Below are 21,112 nucleotides of genomic sequence, written 5' to 3'. Positions count from 1 at the left end.
GCACTTCATTTCCTGCTGGGTTGGCTTGATCTGAATGCCTGGCTGTGCTGAGTCAGCTCTACACGCCCTTCCTCCATTTGCTGTTTGTTTTTGCTGCGTCTAATTGATTTTTTTTTTGTTTTTTGCATCTGCTACAGGGAACGTGGCTTCTGCAGAGAACTCTCAGTGTGGACTGGTTCCATTCACCATGGCCCCCGACCAGGAAAAGAAAGAGTTGACAGGTAAAGACGGCGCTTGTATCCTGCAGATGCCCACGAATCACGAGTGCCTGACCTGCCTCCGCCTCTGGTACAGTTTGGGGAAATATTTCACAACTTTCTACAGGGGTGTTTAGTGTTTTCTCTCTATTACAAAGTGACTTTTATTGGCGGTGGTGCAATCGACTCTCTCCCATTGACACTGCTGAATTTCAGAACAGTGTGAGCAATAGCTGGCAATCTAGGGCTGTCTCGTTTTGTTGAAGACACTGACTCGGGCTCCACAAGCACCTACACTGCCTCACTTCAAAGCACAGAATGCTGTGAGCACCTGCAGTGTTCATCGGTGTGTTTCCAGCATTCGCGACTTTTCTTTTATCTCTATCTTTTAGACCTGAAGGTTATAAACTCTTAGCCACGTTCGCCCAGGCCTCTCCGCCATTTTTCTAAGACGGTTTTGTTGTCCGTATGGTTGCCTTATAATGCAGTATCAGCAGTGAGGTTTCCACTGACCTCCTCCAGCCTCATTTTGTTGTTTTCTTCTCCAAAGCCAGTTGTAAACCACATTGTACAGAAACGCTTTGATTCCTGGCCTGGGCTTGGAACTGTTACACATCTGACCCACAACTAAAAGTCCCCACCGGCCCTTTTCACAAACTCAAAGGGCGAGAAAGAGTTGCAATCATCTCTAATATTTTTTTCCCTGACCAAATTTCTTGCCCTCCCCCGCCCCAATTTACTTGCTGAGGTTCAGTTCCAAGGGCACCAGCGGCGCGCTCAAGCTCACCCATGACCGTTCCTGACCTGTGAGTTTAGGCGGTGAGTGTCGGTTAAGCTATTCCTCTCGGCGCCCCACCTCAGATCAGCACACACCTTCCTAATCTGAATGGCTGAACTAGTCACTGGCTAAACTCGCAGAGCCACTGGTGGGGGGCCCTTTCTGATGAAAGAATGACTGCCAGTGCCGTGGGAAGGACTGGTTGGCAGAGTAATTGAGCCTGGCAGTACCAGGGAGATGAACTGCTTTTGTCTCCTTTTGGTTTTCTCTCATTTCATTGAACTCCAGCCACGGTACAGTTTTAAAACATGACTGCAGTTCAGATTCTTGTACCAAACTTATTTTGATAAAATGCTGCAAATTGTTTAAGCTACAGGCTGGCGAGAGGAATAATTCGATGCTGTCGGATCAGTTCGGTTTGTATATGACGGTTCCTTTTTAAATTTGACTGGTCAGGTCTTTAAGATCCAGGCAGTCCTGGTAACACACTCTTCTGAGAGATGTTCTGTTTAATTCAAGATCCTTTTTAAAAATTTCAAAGGAGCCGCCACTTACTTTAAAATAAAAACAGAAAATGCTGGAAACACTCAGCGGGTCGGGCAGCATCTGTGGAGAGAGAAACCGAGTTAATGTTTCAGGCCGATGACCCTTCCTGCAGGATGCTGCCTGACCTGCTGAGTGTTCCCAGCGTTTTCTGTTTTTATTTCAGATTTCCAGCATCCGCAGTATTTTATTTTTGCCAATTAGTTATTACCAGATGTTTATTAATTGTTAGAGTTGCGATCTTATTTTGCCTACTTGAGTTAGGTGGAAGGATGTCTACTGTAAATTATATGGCTCTGACTTTTGTGCTTATTTATCTTTGGTGCAATGAATTCACTTGATATTTACATAGGATATACGGCACAGGAACAGGCCATTCGGCCCAACCAGTCTATGCCGGTGTTTATGCTCCACTCGAGCCTCCTCCCGTCTTTCCTCATCTAACTCTATCAGCATAACCCTCTATTCCCTTCTCCCTCATATGCTTGTCCAGCCTCCCCTTAAATACATCTATACTATTCGCCTCAACCACTCCCTGTGGCAGCGAGTTCCACATTCTCACCATTCTCTGGGTAAAGAGGTTTCTTCTGAATTCCCTGTTGGATTTCTTGGTGACTATCTTAAATTGATGGCCTCTAGTTATGCTCTTCCCCACAAGTGGAAACATTCTCTCTGTATCCACTCTATCAAAACCTTTCATAATTTTAAAGACCTCTATTAGGTCACCCCTCAGCCTTCTCTTTTCAAGAGAAAAGAGCCCCAGCCTTTTCATCCTTTCCTGATATGTATACCCTCGCATTTCTGGTATCATCCTTGTAAATCTTCTCTGCACCCTCTCCAGTGCCTCTATATCCTTTTTATAATATGGCGACCAGAACTGTGCACAGTGCTCCAAGTGTGGTCTAACCAAGGTTCGATACAGGTTTAGCATAACTTCCCTACTTTTCAATTCTATCCCTCCAGAAATAAACCCTAGTGCTTGGTTTGCTTGTGAAACTTATGAGGTCTGATGTGATCCTCCGCTGCTCCCAAAGACTGGAGTGGGATTTTATGGAGGCACAGGATATGTCCAATAGTTTAAAAGCAATTACCAGACTGGATTTGCTGTTCATTTCCTGGGCATGTTACCAAAAGCTTAGCTAGACCTCGAGGCAAAATTCTAGTTGGGACTTGCCTACGAGAGTGATTTAAGACGAGAGAGCCGATATAATCTTAGAGTAAGACGATTAGAAAAGACCCAAAAAACATGACGGGCAGCAACGCAAACAGTTGCACAATTGTTCAAAAGTCACAATTTCAACTTCTGGCTCCTTGCTCGATGTACAAGTCAGCAAAGTAAGCACTGTGTTGCTGGCTTATACAGGTGGGCTGAGACTGAGGTCAGACTGCTTGCAGCCTGAAACAAAATGGCAGCATGCACCATGCAGCACCCGGTTATCTTTGCTGTCCGCAGTACTTCTCCTTGGAGACACCAATTCTTGAGGTGGTACTTGTTTTATAAAAAGTTTTTTCTTCAACACAGCCTGGTCCCAACCGAGCTGGCCTGTGTGCTCTGCCTGGCCCGACTCGCTACCCCACCAAGCATGGCTGCACACTGAGGGCTCAGCGCAGTCTGCCTCTGCCTGATCTGACCCCTCATGTGTTTTCCTTCCTGCTCTCCCCATCAGAGTCCTCTGCTTCCCTACCCGTACCTCTATTCCTCTTGAGTAATGCCATGGAAAGAAAGAAAAAGAGACTCATTTCTATAGCGCCTTTCACAACCTCCAGACGTCCCAAGGCACTTTACAGCCGAGGAAGTATTTTTGAAGTGTAATCACTATTGTAATGAGGGGAAACAGCAGCCTGTTTGCGAACAGCAAGATCCCACAAGCAGTAATGTGATAATGACCAGATAATCTGTTTTTGGAGGTGCTCGTTGAGGGATAAATATTGACCAGGACACCAGGGAGAACTTCCTCTTCGAATAGTGTCATGGGATCTTTTCCGTTCACCTGGGAGGGCAGATGGCACCAACAGTGCAGCATTCTGCACTGGAGTGTCAGCCTAGATTATACAACAAGGCATGGCCATGTGACTCTGGTGAGATTTCCACCACTGAGCCAATGGTAGATCGGAGAGTATTAATCATTCCTTCTCATGCCTAGGTGGCCACTTTGTCTTTTGTAAATGCAGTTTGTCTGAAAAGAGAAACTCTTGAGTTTCTATCAGCCCCCTGCATGCTTGGTGGCTAAGTCTGGTACAGAGTCTAAAAGACCAGAAGGTTCCCTCATGCTGGGGTAATTTGAGATTGGAGACCCCTTCATCACTGGCTCCCCCCCCAGAGGAAGTAGTCTTTTCCCTATTCACCCAGTCAAAAACCTTATGTAATTTCAAAAAAAACTTTGATTAAATCTCCTCTTAGCCGTTTCTGCTCCAGTGGAAACCTAGTCTCTCCTCATATAACTATAGATTCACTAACCTGGGGTGGACATTCGAGCTGTGGAAAGGGGGCAGTGACTATTCACTGAATGGTACCAGGAGTGGAAGGTTCTAGTTATGAAGAAATTTGCAGCTTTTGCTGAAACCGTGACGATCCAATTGAAGTTTTGAAAATTCTGGAAGGTTTTGAGAGGGTGAAAAGTGACAGATTGTTCCCACTGGTTGGTGAATCAGTAACAAGGGATTATCACTGGAAGAATGAAGGGAGAAGAAATGTTTGCACACGGGGTTTATTAGAACAGGGAATGTTTTACCACAAGAGGCTACTGAGGCAGAGCCTGGAGTATCATTTAAATGGGAGTTGGATCAGGATTTGAAAAGGAGAATATGAAAGGATACAGGGAAGTGGGATTTGAGTTGCCAACTAGTTGACAATCTAGCAGAGGTGCAATGGACTGAATGGCCTCCTCCTGTGCTGTAAATTCTATGAACTTCATGCCGCTTTGTATTCTTCCAACTGAACATTGGGAAAACTGAAGCCATTGTTATCAGCCCCCCACCATAAACCCCACTCCCTTGTCAGTGACTCCATCCCCATCTACTTGCTCCGGCTGAACCAGATCACGTGAAACATTAATAAACTTGCAGAATGGGCAAATAATTGGCAAATGAAGTTCAACACAGACAAATGTGAGGTATTACATTTGGTAGGAAGAATGGGGAGCTCACTTATCACTTGGAATGTGTGATTCTAGGTGGGGTAGAGGAACAAAGGGATCTCGGAGTACAAATACACAAATCACTAAAAGTTGCAACACAGGTTAACAAGGCCATAAAAAAAGCAAACCAAGCACTAGGGTTTATTTCTAGAGGGATAGAATAGAAAAGTAGGGAAGTTATGCTAAACTTGTATCAAACCTTGGTTAGACCACACTTGGAGCACTGTGCACAGTTCTGGTCGCCATATTATAAAAAGGATATAGAGGCACTGGAGAGGGTGCAGAGAAGATTTACAAGGATGATACCAGAAATGCGAGGGTATACATATCAGGAAAGGATGAACAGGCTGGGTCTCTTTTCTCTTGAAAAAAAAAGGCTGAGGGGTGACCTAATAGGGGTCTTTAAAATTATGAAAGGTTTTGATAGAGTGGATCGAGAGAATGTTTCCACTTGTGGGGAAGAGCATAACTAGAGGCCATCAATATAAGGTAGTCACCAAGAAATCCAATAGGGAATTCAGAAGGAACTTCTTTACCCAGAGAATGGTGAGAATGTGGAACTCGCTCCCACAGGGAGTGGTTGAAGCGAATAGTATGGATGTATTTAAGGGGAGGCTGGACAAGCATATGAGGGAGAAGGGAATCGAGGGTTACACTGATAGATTTAGATGAGGAAAGATGGGAGGAGGCTCGAGTGGAGCATAAACGCCGGCATGGACTGGTTGGGCTGTGTGGCATGTTTCTGTGCCGAATATCCTATGTAATCCTATGAAACCTTGGTGTTCTGTTGAACCCAGAGTTGAGCTTTAAACCCCTGTCCTTTCCAAAACCAAGACCACTTATCTTTACCCCCTCAACATTGCCTGTGTCTGCCCCCACTTCAGCCCCTCCACCGCTGAAAGCCCAATTTCTTCAATGCCCTCCATGCCGGCTGCTTGTGCTCCGCAAACTCCTAATAGTTCAAAATTCTGGCACCCGTGTCCTGCCCTGCTCCTCCATCACTCCTGTCTTCGCTGAGCTGCATCGGCTATTTTTCCTCGAACGCACAACATTTAAAATCCCAATCCTCTAATCCGTCCATGCCCTCACTCCACTCGATCTTTGCAACTTCCTTTAGCCTTGTGTCAGCTTCCTGCACCCTTCGGTCTTCTGAATCTGACCGTTTGTGCCCATGCCCCCTGCTATTGGCTCTCAGCAAGCCTTTGTCCTAATCATTGCAACACCCTGTCTAAACTCCTCCACTTCTCTCCACCTTCAAGAACCTCTTCAAAACCCATCATTTTACTTCCTTTGTCCGATCGCAGCCCTGCCTTCGATCTATTTTCTTTTCTTTCTAGTTTTGAAGAAGGGTTCGACCCGAAACGTCAACTCAAATTTCTCTCCACGGATGTTGCCTGACCTGCTGAGTTTTCCCAGCATTTTCTGTTATTTTGGATTTCCAACATCTGCAGTATCTTGCTATCGTCATTTCAATCAAGCTTTTGGTCATCTCCTGACTCTCGCATCTTCCTTCCTTTAATCTTTGTTTCCCCCTCTCTCCTCTGTGCCTTGGGATGTTTTCCACATTAAAGGCACGATATAAATGCATGTTATTGTATGATGCTTAAATATAGGGCAGGGACAGTTATTTTAATTTGGTTTCTCAACCAAAAACAACTGCTGTGTTTATATAAAAAAAAAAGGATGTGGTTTCTACAGTGGAATTTGTGGTCCTGCTTCATTTTGTTCAGCTGACCCTTTTCTTAACTTATCACCTGTCCTAGTTTCTGTCTCTTCTACTTGTGTATGCGGAACATGCCACCTTCACGGAGCGTGTTGTCATACACAACAATGCAGAGATCCTCCGTGCTGTCCAGCATTGCTGGGCTTGTAGATACCGTCACAACTATCATGGAAACTCCACACTGGGTTCTCCGACTGCAGTGCACATGGAAGCTCTGACATACTATAGCTCTGCTTCCATTAGATATGGTTCAGTCATTTTTTAAACACACAGATGACAGATTACTCATTTCCTTTTTACTACATTGATGATTCCCTGCTGGTATATGTCTTCGTTGCCGTTATTCGTGCCCCCTCTGACACCGCGCTCCTTTTTAAAGCACAGTTCAGATATGTGGGACAGCCACTGCACTGGTGACCTGATCAATGCTTTACACAGTGTGTCCTTGGACTAATATGGGTGCCTGCATTAGTTGGAAAGTTACAATTGTAGAAAGTTATGCTTACTGCCCTTCCTTTCACACTCTGGGACTGGGTACAGTGGGTTATCACACTGTCCTTTCACACTCTGGGACTGGGTACAGTGGGTTATCACACTGTCCTTTCACACTCTGGGACTGGGTAGAGTGGGTTATCACACTGTCCTTTCACACTCTGGGACTGGGTACAGTGGGTTATCACACTGTCCTTTCACACTCTGGGACTGGGTACAGTGAGTTATCACACTGTCCTTTCACACTCTGGGACTGGGTACAGTGGGTTATCACACTGTCCTTTCAGACTCTGGGACTGGGCACAGTGGGTTATCACACTGTCCTTTCACACTCTGGGACTGGGTGGTACAGTGGGTTATCACACTGTCCTTTCACTCTCTGGGTTTGGGTACAATGGGTATCACACTGTCCTTTCACACTCTGGGGCTGGGTACAGTGGGTTATCACACTGTCCTTTCACACTCGAGGACTGGGTACAGTGGGTTATCACACTGTCCTTCCACACTCTGGGACTGGGTACAGTGGGTTATCACACTGTCCTTTCACACTCTGGGACTGGGTACAGTGGGTTATCACACTGTCCTTTCACACTCTGGGACTGGGTACAGTGGGTTATCACACTGTCCTTTCACACTCTGGGGCTGGGTACAGTGAGTTATCACACTGTCCTTTCACACTCGAGGACTGGGTACAGTGGGTTATCACACTGTCCTTTCACACTCTGGGGCTGGGTACAGTGGGTTATCACACTGTCCTTTCACACTCTGGGACTGGGTACAGTGAGTTATCACACTGTCCTTTCACACTCTAGGACTGGGTACAGTGGGTTATCACACTGTCCTTTCACACTCTGGGACTGGGTACAGTGGGTTATCACACTGTCCTTTCACACTCTGGGACTGGGTACAGTGGGTTATCACACTGTCCTTTCACACTCTGGGACTGGGTACAGTGGGTTATCACACTGTCCTTTCACACTCTGGGACTGGGTACAGTGGGTTATCACACTTTCCTTTCACACTCTGGGACTGGGTGGTACAGTGGGTTATCACACTGTCCTTTCACACTCTGGGACTGGGTACAGTGGGTTATCACACTGTCCTTTCACACTCTAGGACTGGGTACAGTGGGTTATCACACTGTCCTTTCACACTCTGGGACTGGGCACAGTGGGTTATCACACTGTCCTTTCACACTCTGGGACTGGGTACAGTGGGTTATCACACTGTCCTTGCACACTCTGGGACTGGGTACAGTGGGTTATCACACTGTCCTTTCACACCCTGGGACTGGGTACAGTGGGTTATCACACTGTCCTTTCACTCTCTGGGTTTGGGTACAATGGGTTATCACACTGTCCTTTCACACTCTGGGACTGGGTACAGTGGGTTATCACACTGTCCTTTCACACCCTGGGACTGGGTACAGTGGGTTATCACACTGTCCTTTCACTCTCTGGGTTTGGGTACAGTGGGTTATCACACTGTCCTTTCACACTCTGGGGCTGGGTACAGTGGGTTATCACACTGTCCTTTCACACTCGGGCTGGGTACAGTGGGTTATCACACTGTCCTTTCTCACTCTGGGACTGGGTACACTGGGTTATCACACTGTCCTTTCACACTCTGGGACTGGGTGGTACAGTGGGTTATCACACTGTCCTTTCACACTCTGGGACTGGGTACACTGTCCTTTCACACTGTCCTTTCACACTCTAGGACTGGGTACAGTGGGTTATCACACTGTCCTTTCACACTCTGGGACTGGGCACAGTGGGTTATCACACTGTCCTTTCACACTCTGGGACTGGGTACAGTGGGTTATCACACTGTCCTTTCAGACTCTGGGACTGGGTACAGTGGGTTATCACACTGTCCTTTCAGACTCTGGGACTGGGCACAGTGGGTTATCACACTGTCCTTTCACACTCTGGGACTGGGTACAGTGGGTTATCACACTGTCCTTGCACACTCTGGGACTGGGTGGTACCCTGGGTTATCTCACTGTCCTTTCACACTCTGGGACTGGGTACAGTGGGTTATCACACTGTCCTTTCACACCCTGGGACTGGGTACAGTGGGTTATCACACTGTCCTTTCACACTCTGGGACTGGGTACAGTGGGTTATCACACTGTCCTTTCACACTCTGGGACTGGGTACAGTGGGTTATCACACTGTCCTTTCACACTCTAGGACTGGGTACAGTGGGTTATCACACTGTCCTTTCACACTCTGGGACTGGGTACAGTGGGTTATCACACTGTCCTTTCACACTCTGGGACTGGGTACAGTGGGTTATCACACTGTCCTTTCACACTCTGGGGCTGGGTACAGTGGGTTATCACACTGTCCTTTCACACTCTGGGACTGGGTACAGTGGGTTATCACACTGTCCTTTCACACTCTGGGACTGGGTACAGTGGGTTATCACACTGTCCTTTCACACTCTGGGGCTGGGTACAGTGGGTTATCACACTGTCCTTTCACACTCTGGGACTGGGTACAGTGGGTTATCACACTGTCCTTTCACACTCTGGGACTGGGTACAGTGGGTTATCACACTGTCCTTTCACACTCTGGGACTGGGTACAGTGGGTTATCACACTGTCCTTTCACACTCTGGGACTCGGTACAGTGGGTTATCACACTGTCCTTTCACACTCTGGGACTGGGTACAGTGGGTTATCACACTGTCCTTTCACACACTGGGACTGGGTACACTGGGTTATCACACTGTCCTTTCACACTCTGGGACTGGGTGGTACAGTGGGTTATCACACTGTCCTTTCACACTCTGGGTTTGGGTACAATGGGTATCACACTGTCCTTTCACACTCGGGCTGGGTACAGTGAGTTATCACACTGTCCTTTCACACTCGAGGACTGGGTACAGTGGGTTATCACACTGTCCTTTCACACTCTGGGACTGGGTACAGTGGGTTATCACACTGTCCTTTCACACTCTGGGACTGGGTACAGTGGGTTATCACACTGTCCTTTCACACTCTGGGACTGGGTACAGTGGGTTATCACACTGTCCTTTCACACTCTGGGACTAGGTACAGTGAGTTATCACACTGTCCTTTCACACTCTGGGACTGGGTACAGTGGGTTATCACACTGTCCTTTCACACTCTGGGACTGGGTACAGTGGGTTATCACACTGTCCTTTCACACTCTGGGACTGGGTACAGTGGGTTATCACACTGTCCTTTCACACTCTGGGACTGGGTGGTACAGTGGGTTATCACACTGTCCTTTCACACTCTGGGACTGGGTACAGTGGGTTATCACACTGTCCTTTCACACTCTAGGACTGGGTACAGTGGGTTATCACACTGTCCTTTCACACTCTGGGACTGGGTACAGTGGGTTATCACACTGTCCTTTCGCACTCTGGGACTGGGTACAGTGGGTTATCACACTGTCCTTTCAGACTCTGGGACTGGGTACAGTGGGTTATCACACTGTCCTTTCAGACTCTGGGACTGGGCACAGTGGGTTATCACACTGTCCTTTCACACTCTGGGACTGGGTACAGTGGGTTATCACACTGTCCTTGCACACTCTGGGACTGGGTGGTACCCTGGGTTATCACACTGTCCTTTCACTCTCTGGGTTTGGGTACAATGGGTTATCACACTGTCCTTTCACACTCTGGGACTGGGTACAGTGGGTTATCACACTGTCCTTTCACACTCTGGGACTGGGTACAGTGGGTTATCACACTGTCCTTTCACACTCTGGGACTGGGTACACTGTCCTTTCACACTGTCCTTTCACACTCTAGGACTGGGTACAGTGGGTTATCACACTGTCCTTTCACACTCTGGGACTGGGCACAGTGGGTTATCACACTGTCCTTTCACACTCTGGGACTGGGTACAGTGGGTTATCACACTGTCCTTTCAGACTCTGGGACTGGGTACAGTGGGTTATCACACTGTCCTTTCAGACTCTGGGACTGGGCACAGTGGGTTATCACACTGTCCTTTCACACTCTGGGACTGGGTACAGTGGGTTATCACACTGTCCTTGCACACTCTGGGACTGGGTGGTACCCTGGGTTATCTCACTGTCCTTTCACACTCTGGGACTGGGTACAGTGGGTTATCACACTGTCCTTTCACACCCTGGGACTGGGTACAGTGGGTTATCACACTGTCCTTTCACTCTCTCTGGGTTTGGGTACAATGGGTTATCACACTGTCCTTTCACACCCTGGGACTGGGTACAGTGGGTTATCACACTGTCCTTTCACTCTCTGGGTTTGGGTACAGTGGGTTATCACACTGTCCTTTCACACTCTGGGACTGGGTACAGTGGGTTATCACACTGTCCTTTCACACTCTGGGACTGGGTACAGTGGGTTATCACACTGTCCTTTCACACTCTGGGACTGGGTACAGTGGGTTATCACACTGTCCTTTCACACTCTAGGACTGGGTACAGTGGGTTATCACACTGTCCTTTCACACTCTGGGACTGGGTACAGTGGGTTATCACACTGTCCTTTCACACTCTGGGGCTGGGTACAGTGGGTTATCACACTGTCCTTTCACACTCTGGGACTGGGTACAGTGGGTTATCACACTGTCCTTTCACACTCTGGGACTGGGTACAGTGGGTTATCACACTGTCCTTTCACACTCTGGGGCTGGGTACACTGGGTTATCACACTGTCCTTTCACACTCTGGGACTGGGTACAGTGGGTTATCACACTGTCCTTTCACACTCTGGGACTGGGTACAGTGGGTTATCACACTGTCCTTTCACACTCTGGGACTGGGTACAGTGGGTTATCACACTGTCCTTTCACACTCTGGGACTCGGTACAGTGGGTTATCACACTGTCCTTTCACACTCTGGGACTGGGTACAGTGGGTTATCACACTGTCCTTTCACACACTGGGACTGGGTACACTGGGTTATCACACTGTCCTTTCACACTCTGGGACTGGGTGGTACAGTGGGTTATCACACTGTCCTTTCACACTCTGGGTTTGGGTACAATGGGTATCACACTGTCCTTTCACACTCGGGCTGGGTACAGTGAGTTATCACACTGTCCTTTCACACTCGAGGACTGGGTACAGTGGGTTATCACACTGTCCTTTCACACTCTGGGGCTGGGTACAGTGGGTTATCACACTGTCCTTTCACACTCTGGGACTGGGTACAGTGAGTTATCACACTGTCCTTTCACACTCTAGGACTGGGTACAGTGGGTTATCACACTGTCCTTTCACACTCTGGGACTGGGTACAGTGGGTTATCACACTGTCCTTTCACACTCTGGGACTGGGTACAGTGGGTTATCACACTGTCCTTTCACACTCTGGGACTGGGTACAGTGGGTTATCACACTGTCCTTTCACACTCTGGGACTAGGTACAGTGAGTTATCACACTGTCCTTTCACACTCTGGGACTGGGTACAGTGGGTTATCACACTGTCCTTTCACACTCTGGGACTGGGTACAGTGGGTTATCACACTGTCCTTTCACACTCTGGGACTGGGTACAGTGGGTTATCACACTGTCCTTTCACACTCTGGGACTGGGTACAGTGGGTTATCACACTGTCCTTTCACACTCTGGGACTGGGTACAGTGGGTTATCACACTGTCCTTTCACACTCTGGGGCTGGGTACAGTGGGTTATCACACTGTCCTTTCACACTCTGGGACTGGGTACAGTGGGTTATCACACTGTCCTTTCACACTCTGGGACTGGGTACAGTGGGTTATCACACTGTCCTTTCACACTCTGGGACTGGGTACAGTGGGTTATCACACTGTCCTTTCACACTCTGGGACTCGGTACAGTGGGTTATCACACTGTCCTTTCACACTCTGGGACTGGGTACAGTGGGTTATCACACTGTCCTTTCACACACTGGGACTGGGTACACTGGGTTATCACACTGTCCTTTCACACTCTGGGACTGGGTGGTACAGTGGGTTATCACACTGTCCTTTCACACTCTGGGTTTGGGTACAATGGGTATCACACTGTCCTTTCACACTCGGGCTGGGTACAGTGAGTTATCACACTGTCCTTTCACACTCGAGGACTGGGTACAGTGGGTTATCACACTGTCCTTTCACACTCTGGGACTGGGTACAGTGGGTTATCACACTGTCCTTTCACACTCTGGGACTGGGTACAGTGGGTTATCACACTGTCCTTTCACACTCTGGGACTGGGTACAGTGGGTTATCACACTGTCCTTTCACACTCTGGGACTAGGTACAGTGAGTTATCACACTGTCCTTTCACACTCTGGGACTGGGTACAGTGGGTTATCACACTGTCCTTTCACACTCTGGGACTGGGTACAGTGGGTTATCACACTGTCCTTTCACACTCTGGGACTGGGTACAGTGGGTTATCACACTGTCCTTTCACACTCTGGGACTGGGTGGTACAGTGGGTTATCACACTGTCCTTTCACACTCTGGGACTGGGTACAGTGGGTTATCACACTGTCCTTTCACACTCTAGGACTGGGTACAGTGGGTTATCACACTGTCCTTTCACACTCTGGGACTGGGTACAGTGGGTTATCACACTGTCCTTTCGCACTCTGGGACTGGGTACAGTGGGTTATCACACTGTCCTTTCAGACTCTGGGACTGGGTACAGTGGGTTATCACACTGTCCTTTCAGACTCTGGGACTGGGCACAGTGGGTTATCACACTGTCCTTTCACACTCTGGGACTGGGTACAGTGGGTTATCACACTGTCCTTGCACACTCTGGGACTGGGTGGTACCCTGGGTTATCACACTGTCCTTTCACTCTCTGGGTTTGGGTACAATGGGTTATCACACTGTCCTTTCACACTCTGGGACTGGGTACAGTGGGTTATCACACTGTCCTTTCACACTCTGGGACTGGGTACAGTGGGTTATCACACTGTCCTTTCACACTCTGGGACTGGGTACACTGTCCTTTCACACTGTCCTTTCACACTCTAGGACTGGGTACAGTGGGTTATCACACTGTCCTTTCACACTCTGGGACTGGGCACAGTGGGTTATCACACTGTCCTTTCACACTCTGGGACTGGGTACAGTGGGTTATCACACTGTCCTTTCAGACTCTGGGACTGGGTACAGTGGGTTATCACACTGTCCTTTCAGACTCTGGGACTGGGCACAGTGGGTTATCACACTGTCCTTTCACACTCTGGGACTGGGTACAGTGGGTTATCACACTGTCCTTGCACACTCTGGGACTGGGTGGTACCCTGGGTTATCTCACTGTCCTTTCACACTCTGGGACTGGGTACAGTGGGTTATCACACTGTCCTTTCACACCCTGGGACTGGGTACAGTGGGTTATCACACTGTCCTTTCACTCTCTCTGGGTTTGGGTACAATGGGTTATCACACTGTCCTTTCACACCCTGGGACTGGGTACAGTGGGTTATCACACTGTCCTTTCACTCTCTGGGTTTGGGTACAGTGGGTTATCACACTGTCCTTTCACACTCTGGGACTGGGTACAGTGGGTTATCACACTGTCCTTTCACACTCTGGGACTGGGTACAGTGGGTTATCACACTGTCCTTTCACACTCTGGGACTGGGTACAGTGGGTTATCACACTGTCCTTTCACACTCTAGGACTGGGTACAGTGGGTTATCACACTGTCCTTTCACACTCTGGGACTGGGTACAGTGGGTTATCACACTGTCCTTTCACACTCTGGGGCTGGGTACAGTGGGTTATCACACTGTCCTTTCACACTCTGGGACTGGGTACAGTGGGTTATCACACTGTCCTTTCACACTCTGGGACTGGGTACAGTGGGTTATCACACTGTCCTTTCACACTCTGGGGCTGGGTACACTGGGTTATCACACTGTCCTTTCACACTCTGGGACTGGGTACAGTGGGTTATCACACTGTCCTTTCACACTCTGGGACTGGGTACAGTGGGTTATCACACTGTCCTTTCACACTCTGGGACTGGGTACAGTGGGTTATCACACTGTCCTTTCACACTCTGGGACTCGGTACAGTGGGTTATCACACTGTCCTTTCACACTCTGGGACTGGGTACAGTGGGTTATCACACTGTCCTTTCACACACTGGGACTGGGTACACTGGGTTATCACACTGTCCTTTCACACTCTGGGACTGGGTGGTACAGTGGGTTATCACACTGTCCTTTCACACTCTGGGTTTGGGTACAATGGGTATCACACTGTCCTTTCACACTCGGGCTGGGTACAGTGAGTTATCACACTGTCCTTTCACACTCGAGGACTGGGTACAGTGGGTTATCACACTGTCCTTTCACACTCTGGGGCTGGGTACAGTGGGTTATCACACTGTCCTTTCACACTCTGGGACTGGGTACAGTGAGTTATCACACTGTCCTTTCACACTCTAGGACTGGGTACAGTGGGTTATCACACTGTCCTTTCACACTCTGGGACTGGGTACAGTGGGTTATCACACTGTCCTTTCACACTCTGGGACTGGGTACAGTGGGTTATCACACTGTCCTTTCACACTCTGGGACTGGGTACAGTGGGTTATCACACTGTCCTTTCACACTCTGGGACTAGGTACAGTGAGTTATCACACTGTCCTTTCACACTCTGGGACTGGGTACAGTGGGTTATCACACTGTCCTTTCACACTCTGGGACTGGGTACAGTGGGTTATCACACTGTCCTTTCACACTCTGGGACTGGGTACAGTGGGTTATCACACTGTCCTTTCACACTCTGGGACTGGGTGGTACAGTGGGTTATCACACTGTCCTTTCACACTCTGGGACTGGGTACAGTGGGTTATCACACTGTCCTTTCACACTCTAGGACTGGGTACAGTGGGTTATCACACTGTCCTTTCACACTCTGGGACTGGGTACAGTGGGTTATCACACTGTCCTTTCGCACTCTGGGACTGGGTACAGTGGGTTATCACACTGTCCTTTCAGACTCTGGGACTGGGTACAGTGGGTTATCACACTGTCCTTTCAGACTCTGGGACTGGGCACAGTGGGTTATCACACTGTCCTTTCACACTCTGGGACTGGGTACAGTGGGTTATCACACTGTCCTTGCACACTCTGGGACTGGGTGGTACCCTGGGTTATCACACTGTCCTTTCACTCTCTGGGTTTGGGTACAATGGGTTATCACACTGTCCTTTCACACTCTGGGGCTGGGTACAGTGGGTTATCACACTGTCCTTTCACACTCTGGGACTGGGTACAGTGGGTTATCACACTGTCCTTTCACACTCTGGGGCTGGGTACAGTGGGTTATCACACTGTCCTTTCACACTCTGGGACTGGGTACACTGGGTTATCACACTGTCCTTTCACACTCTGGGACTGGGTACAGTGGGTTATCACACTTTCCTTTCACACTCTGGGACTGGGTGGTACAGTGGGTTATCACACTGTCCTTTCACACTCTGGGACTGGGTACAGTGGGTTATCACACTGTCCTTTCACACTCTAGGACTGGGTACAGTGGGTTATCACACTGTCCTTTCAGACTCTGGGACTGGGCACTGGGTTATCACACTGTCCTTTCACACTCTGGGGCTGGGTACAGTGGGTTATCACACTGTCCTTTCAGACTCTGGGACTGGGTACAGTGGGTTATCACACTGTCCTTTCAGACTCTGGGACTGGGCACAGTGGGTTATCACACTGTCCTTTCACACTCTGGGACTGGGTACAGTGGGTTATCACACTGTCCTTGCACACTCTGGGACTGGGTGGTACCCTGGGTTATCTCACTGTCCTTTCACACTCTGGGACTGGGTACAGTGGGTTATCACACTGTCCTTTCACACTCTGGGACTGGGTACAGTGGGTTATCACACTGTCCTTTCACTCTCTGGGTTTGGGTACAATGGGTTATCACACTGTCCTTTCACACTCTGGGACTGGGTAAAGTGGGTTATCACACTGTCCTTTCACACCCTGGGACTGGGTACAGTGGGTTATCACACTGTCCTTTCACTCTCTGGGTTTGGGTACAGTGGGTTATCACACTGTCCTTTCACACTCTGGGGCTGGGTACAGTGGGTTATCACACTGTCCTTTCACACTCTCGGACTGGGTACAGTGGGTTATCACACTGTCCTTGCACACTCTGGGACTGGGTACAGTGGGTTATCACACTGTCCTTTCACACTCTGGGACTGGGTACAGTGGGTTATCACACTGTCCTTTCACACTCTGGGACTGGGTACAGTGGGTTATCACACTGTCCTTTCACACTCTGGGGCTGGGTACAGTGGGTTATCACACTGTCCTTTCACACGCCTGGACTGGGTACAGTGGGTTATCACACTGTCCTTTCACACACTGGGACTGGGTACAGTGGGTTATCACACTGTCCTTTCACACTCTGGGACTGGGTACAGTGGGTTATCACACTGTCCTTGCACACCCTGGATGCTGAGGTTGACTGCTTTGATGAAAGTTTCTGCTGCATCTGTCTGTTGGTTGTAAGGATTGTGGAGTGCATTTATTCTCTCATGTAAGCCCTTTGAGCATCCCATGGTATCTGATACAATGAGTTCATTGTGTAACAGAGTGGACTAACAACCCAGCAGATTGAGTGGTCAGATCCCACTATGGTGAGTTGTGAAATTGAGTTCAGTGCATCTGGCAGTTTGTGGGCTGGCAACAGAAATATGACCAGGAAAGCTGGCGGATTGGTATTAAGAAGCCACCTCTGGGGAAGGGAACCCGCTGCCTCTACCCAGTCTGGCCTACATGTGGCTGTAGGCCCACACTACCTAGTTGATTCTCTGTGCCCTGAGAATGGGCAATTAGTGCTGCTAGTGCCACCCACGTTCCCTGGAATAAATGTATAATGAAGGAGAGTGGGTGGTTGTTGCTTGACTGGGACCATTGAATATGCCTTCAATCACTTTTTTCCTCTTTTCAGAAACGCAGCTAGAACCTGATGGCGCGAGCAACATTCACTTGAGGTACAGCACCATCACTCCGCCAGCATCTCCCGATCTAACGGAGGAGAGTCCCCAGACCTATCTGGATGAGAAGATCCCAATCCCAGACGATAGTTCGGTGAGAATTTTCTTGTGTCCTTGAAGTAAGAAAGGCTTCTCGGATTAATTTTCTTGGTTTTTTTTTTCGTTGTTTCCCCAATTTTTTTCCCCTGAAGGCATTGGCTCTTGCTGGGGTATAGGTGCACAGTCACTAGCCACCCTCTGCAACCTCGCCAAAGCAGCCATTCATCATATGTTGCCTTTAAGATTGAGCGTTGGCAGGCTATTTGACTGCAGTAGCATCAGATCTGATCCCAATGCTGTCCTTCTTTGAATGGGCGCGTCATAGTCAGGTGAAGCACACATCTCTCGACCCCATGGAAGAGAGCCACCAAATCTATCTGGACAAGGCTCTCGTAGGCAGCCTTCTCCTCTCAACTCGCCACAAGTTAGAGTCCCGCACACCCATCATCCTCTGTGCTCTCTCTGCCCCAATCATTTGACTTTGAAATCCCACCATGGCCTCACCCCAACCCTTGCATAGTGATCTGCAGTCTTTCATCCATGCCACTGGTGGCCGCTCATTCAGCTACTACAATGCTGTCAACTCTAACCTCCTGCCTAGTTCCCTCCTAGTCATGCCCCTCCCTGATTTCCAAAGCCTTCTCAAAACTCTTTGACAGGTTATTTTGCCCCACCCCAGCTTTCATTTTGGTCATTAATGTGGCTGTGAGACTTGCCCCAGCATGTGAAAACTGCGATAGAAATGCAGTTTCTGCCTGTTGATCGACGCACAGACATGCGTTCCAGCAGGGTTCAAGGGATAATGCTCACCCGAGACCCATGGGTGATCCATCTCCCCTCCATAACCCAAGCGACTGAGTAATTGTGGGTCGGCTGTGATCAGCTAACTTAGCACAGACCAGGGATTGAACCTGGGACCTCACTGGTTTGTGTAGCTGCGTGGTACACTAGACATTGCAGATACTCAGTCAGCTGTAGGGGAAGGGTCCACTTTGAAAGGTAAAGTATATATTAAAGAAATAGCAGGCACCAAGGGATCAGTGAGGATTTTTTTTTTCCTGGGATGTGGGTGTCACTGGCAAGGCCAGCATTTATTGCCCATCCCTAGTGATGCGCTGTCAATTACTCATAAAAGACTGAGAGTTAGAAGAGTAACTAAAGGCTTTTATTAACAACAGAATGGAGGTCTGCCTCGAGTGGTCGACCGGTCCAGGATACCAAGGGCTGGGGAGCAGTCACCTTTATACTAGGACCTGTGGGAGGAGTCAGCCGAGGCATGTCCAGGCATGTACACAGTGGAATAGAAACAGGACAAACAGGAATACAAACAGTGGTTTACCACATTCACCCCTTGTTTAAAATTGAGTCCGGCGGGGTGAAGTGTATTAAAAGTTAGTGTATTGGAGTCTCTCCGGAGGTCTTGTCTGCCGCTGTGATCGGCGTGGCGACGGCAGGGGTAGTGAAGTTTCCGGCGTCGAGTCCAGCGTAGGCTGTGGCACAGGCGTGTCGTCCTCGTAGATGTCGAGCGGGTCGCGGGGCCCAGGCCTGCCGTCTGCTGGGGCTGGATATCGGATCGTGGGGGGGGGTGGTAGTGGGTAGTGGGTTACTGTGGTCCCCGAGGGTGCAAGGTCTCTTATGGAGACTGTGTCCTCCCGCCCGTCCGGGTATGCGATGTAAGCATACTGGGGGTTGGCGTGGAGGAGGTCGACCCTCTCGACCAGGGGGTCCGTTTTATGGGTCCTCACGTGTCTTCTCAGTAGGACCGGCCCTGGGGACGTCAGCCATGGCGGTAGCGATGTCCCTGATGTGGACTTCCTTGGGAAGACAAACATTTTCTCATGAGGGGTGGCGTTAGTGGCAGTGCAGAGCAGTGACCGAATAGAGTGGAGCGCATCGGGCAGCACATCCTGCCAGCGGGAGGTTGGAAGGCCCCTAGACTTTAAGGCTAGCAGGACGGCCTTCCAAACTGTCGCATTTTCTCTTTCCACCTGTCCGTTCCCCCGGGGGTTGTAACTGGTGGTCCTGCTTGTGGCAATACCCCTAGTTAGCAGGTACTGACGGAGTTCGTCGCTCATAAACGATGAGCCCCGGTCGCTATGGATATAGCTGGGGAAGCCGAACAGGGTGAAGAGGTTGTTCAGACATTTAATGACCGTGGCACTGGTCATGTCCGGGCAGGGGAAGGCGAACGGGAAACGGGAGTACTCATCAATAATATTGAGGAAGTACACATTGCGGTCGGAGGAGGGGAGAGGCCCTTTAAAATCAACGCTCAGGCGCTCAAAGGGGCGAGTGGCTTTTATCAGGTGGGCCCTGTCTGGTCTATAAAAGTGTGGTTTGCACTCAGCGCAGACTTGGCAGTTCCTGGTCATGGTCCTGACCTCCTCAATAGAGTAAGGCAGGTTGCGGGCCTTGATGAGGTGGAAGAACCTGGTGACCCCCGGGTGGCAGAGGTCATTGTGGAGGACCCGTAGTCTATCGATCTGCGCGCTGGCGCAGGTGCCACGCGATAGCGCATCCGGGGGTTCATTTAGCTTCCCGGGCCGGTACAAGATCTCGTAGTTGTAGGTGGAAAGTTCGATTCTCCACCTCAAGATCTTGTCATTTTTGATTTTGCCCCTCTGCTTGTTGTTAAACATAAAAGCAACTGAACGCTGGTCAGTGAGCAGGGTAAATCGTTTTCCGGCCAGGTAGTGCCTCCAATGACGCACAGCCTCCACAATCGCCTGGGCCTCCTTCTCAACAGCGGAGTGTCTGGTCTCCGGGCCTTGGAGGGTTCGTGAAAAGAAGGCCACGGGTCTCCCCGCCTGATTGAGGGTAGCGGCCAGGGCAAAGTCGGACGCGTCGCTTTCCACCTGGAAGGGGATGGATTCGTCCACTGCGTGCATGGTGGCTTTGGCAATGTCCTCCTTGATACGGTGGAAGGCTAAGCAGGCCTCTGCCGTCAAGGGAAAAGAGGTGGACTTGATCAGCGGACGGGCCTTGTCCGCATAGTAGGGGACCCACTGGGCGTAATAGGAGAAAAACCCTAGGCACCTCTTCAGGGCCTTGAGGCAGTGGGGCAGTGGAAGTTCCATAAGGGGACGCATCCGGTCGGGGCCGATGACTCCGTGTTCCACAACACAGCCAAGGATGGCGAGGCGGTTTGTGCGGAATATGCACTTCTCCTTGTTATATGTCAGGTTTTGGAGTTGGGCGGTGCGGAGGAATTTTTCGAG

General features: G+C 49.5%; 2 protein-coding genes across 9 annotated transcripts in view; one reads left to right on the top strand and one right to left on the bottom strand.

Annotated features, from left to right (window-relative positions):
- LOC147096970 (uncharacterized) overlaps window positions 1-21,112 on the bottom strand; it is a 1,290,222-nt gene that overhangs the window by 710,316 nt on the left and 558,794 nt on the right. The gene's annotated exons all lie outside the window — the stretch shown is intronic.
- LOC147096973 (natural resistance-associated macrophage protein 2-like) overlaps window positions 1-21,112 on the top strand; it is a 180,149-nt gene that overhangs the window by 47,926 nt on the left and 111,111 nt on the right. For all 7 annotated transcript variants that reach the window (XM_085972677.1, XM_085972672.1, XM_085972674.1 and 4 more), the window contains 2 exons: window positions 138-221; window positions 17,810-17,949. In XM_085972677.1, coding sequence (XP_085828803.1) covers window positions 188-221; window positions 17,810-17,949 — 174 coding nt within the window. In that variant the 5' untranslated portion in view covers window positions 138-187. The remainder of the gene's footprint in view (window positions 1-137; window positions 222-17,809; window positions 17,950-21,112) is intronic.

The sequence above is a fragment of the Somniosus microcephalus genome, chromosome 33 (genome assembly GCF_052327205.1).
Source record: "Somniosus microcephalus isolate GS21.2 chromosome 33, FLI_Smic_1.0, whole genome shotgun sequence".
Taxonomy (NCBI): domain Eukaryota; kingdom Metazoa; phylum Chordata; class Chondrichthyes; order Squaliformes; family Somniosidae; genus Somniosus; species Somniosus microcephalus.
Note: the sequence above shows the minus strand (reverse complement) of the source record. Positions and strands in the feature narration are given on the sequence as shown.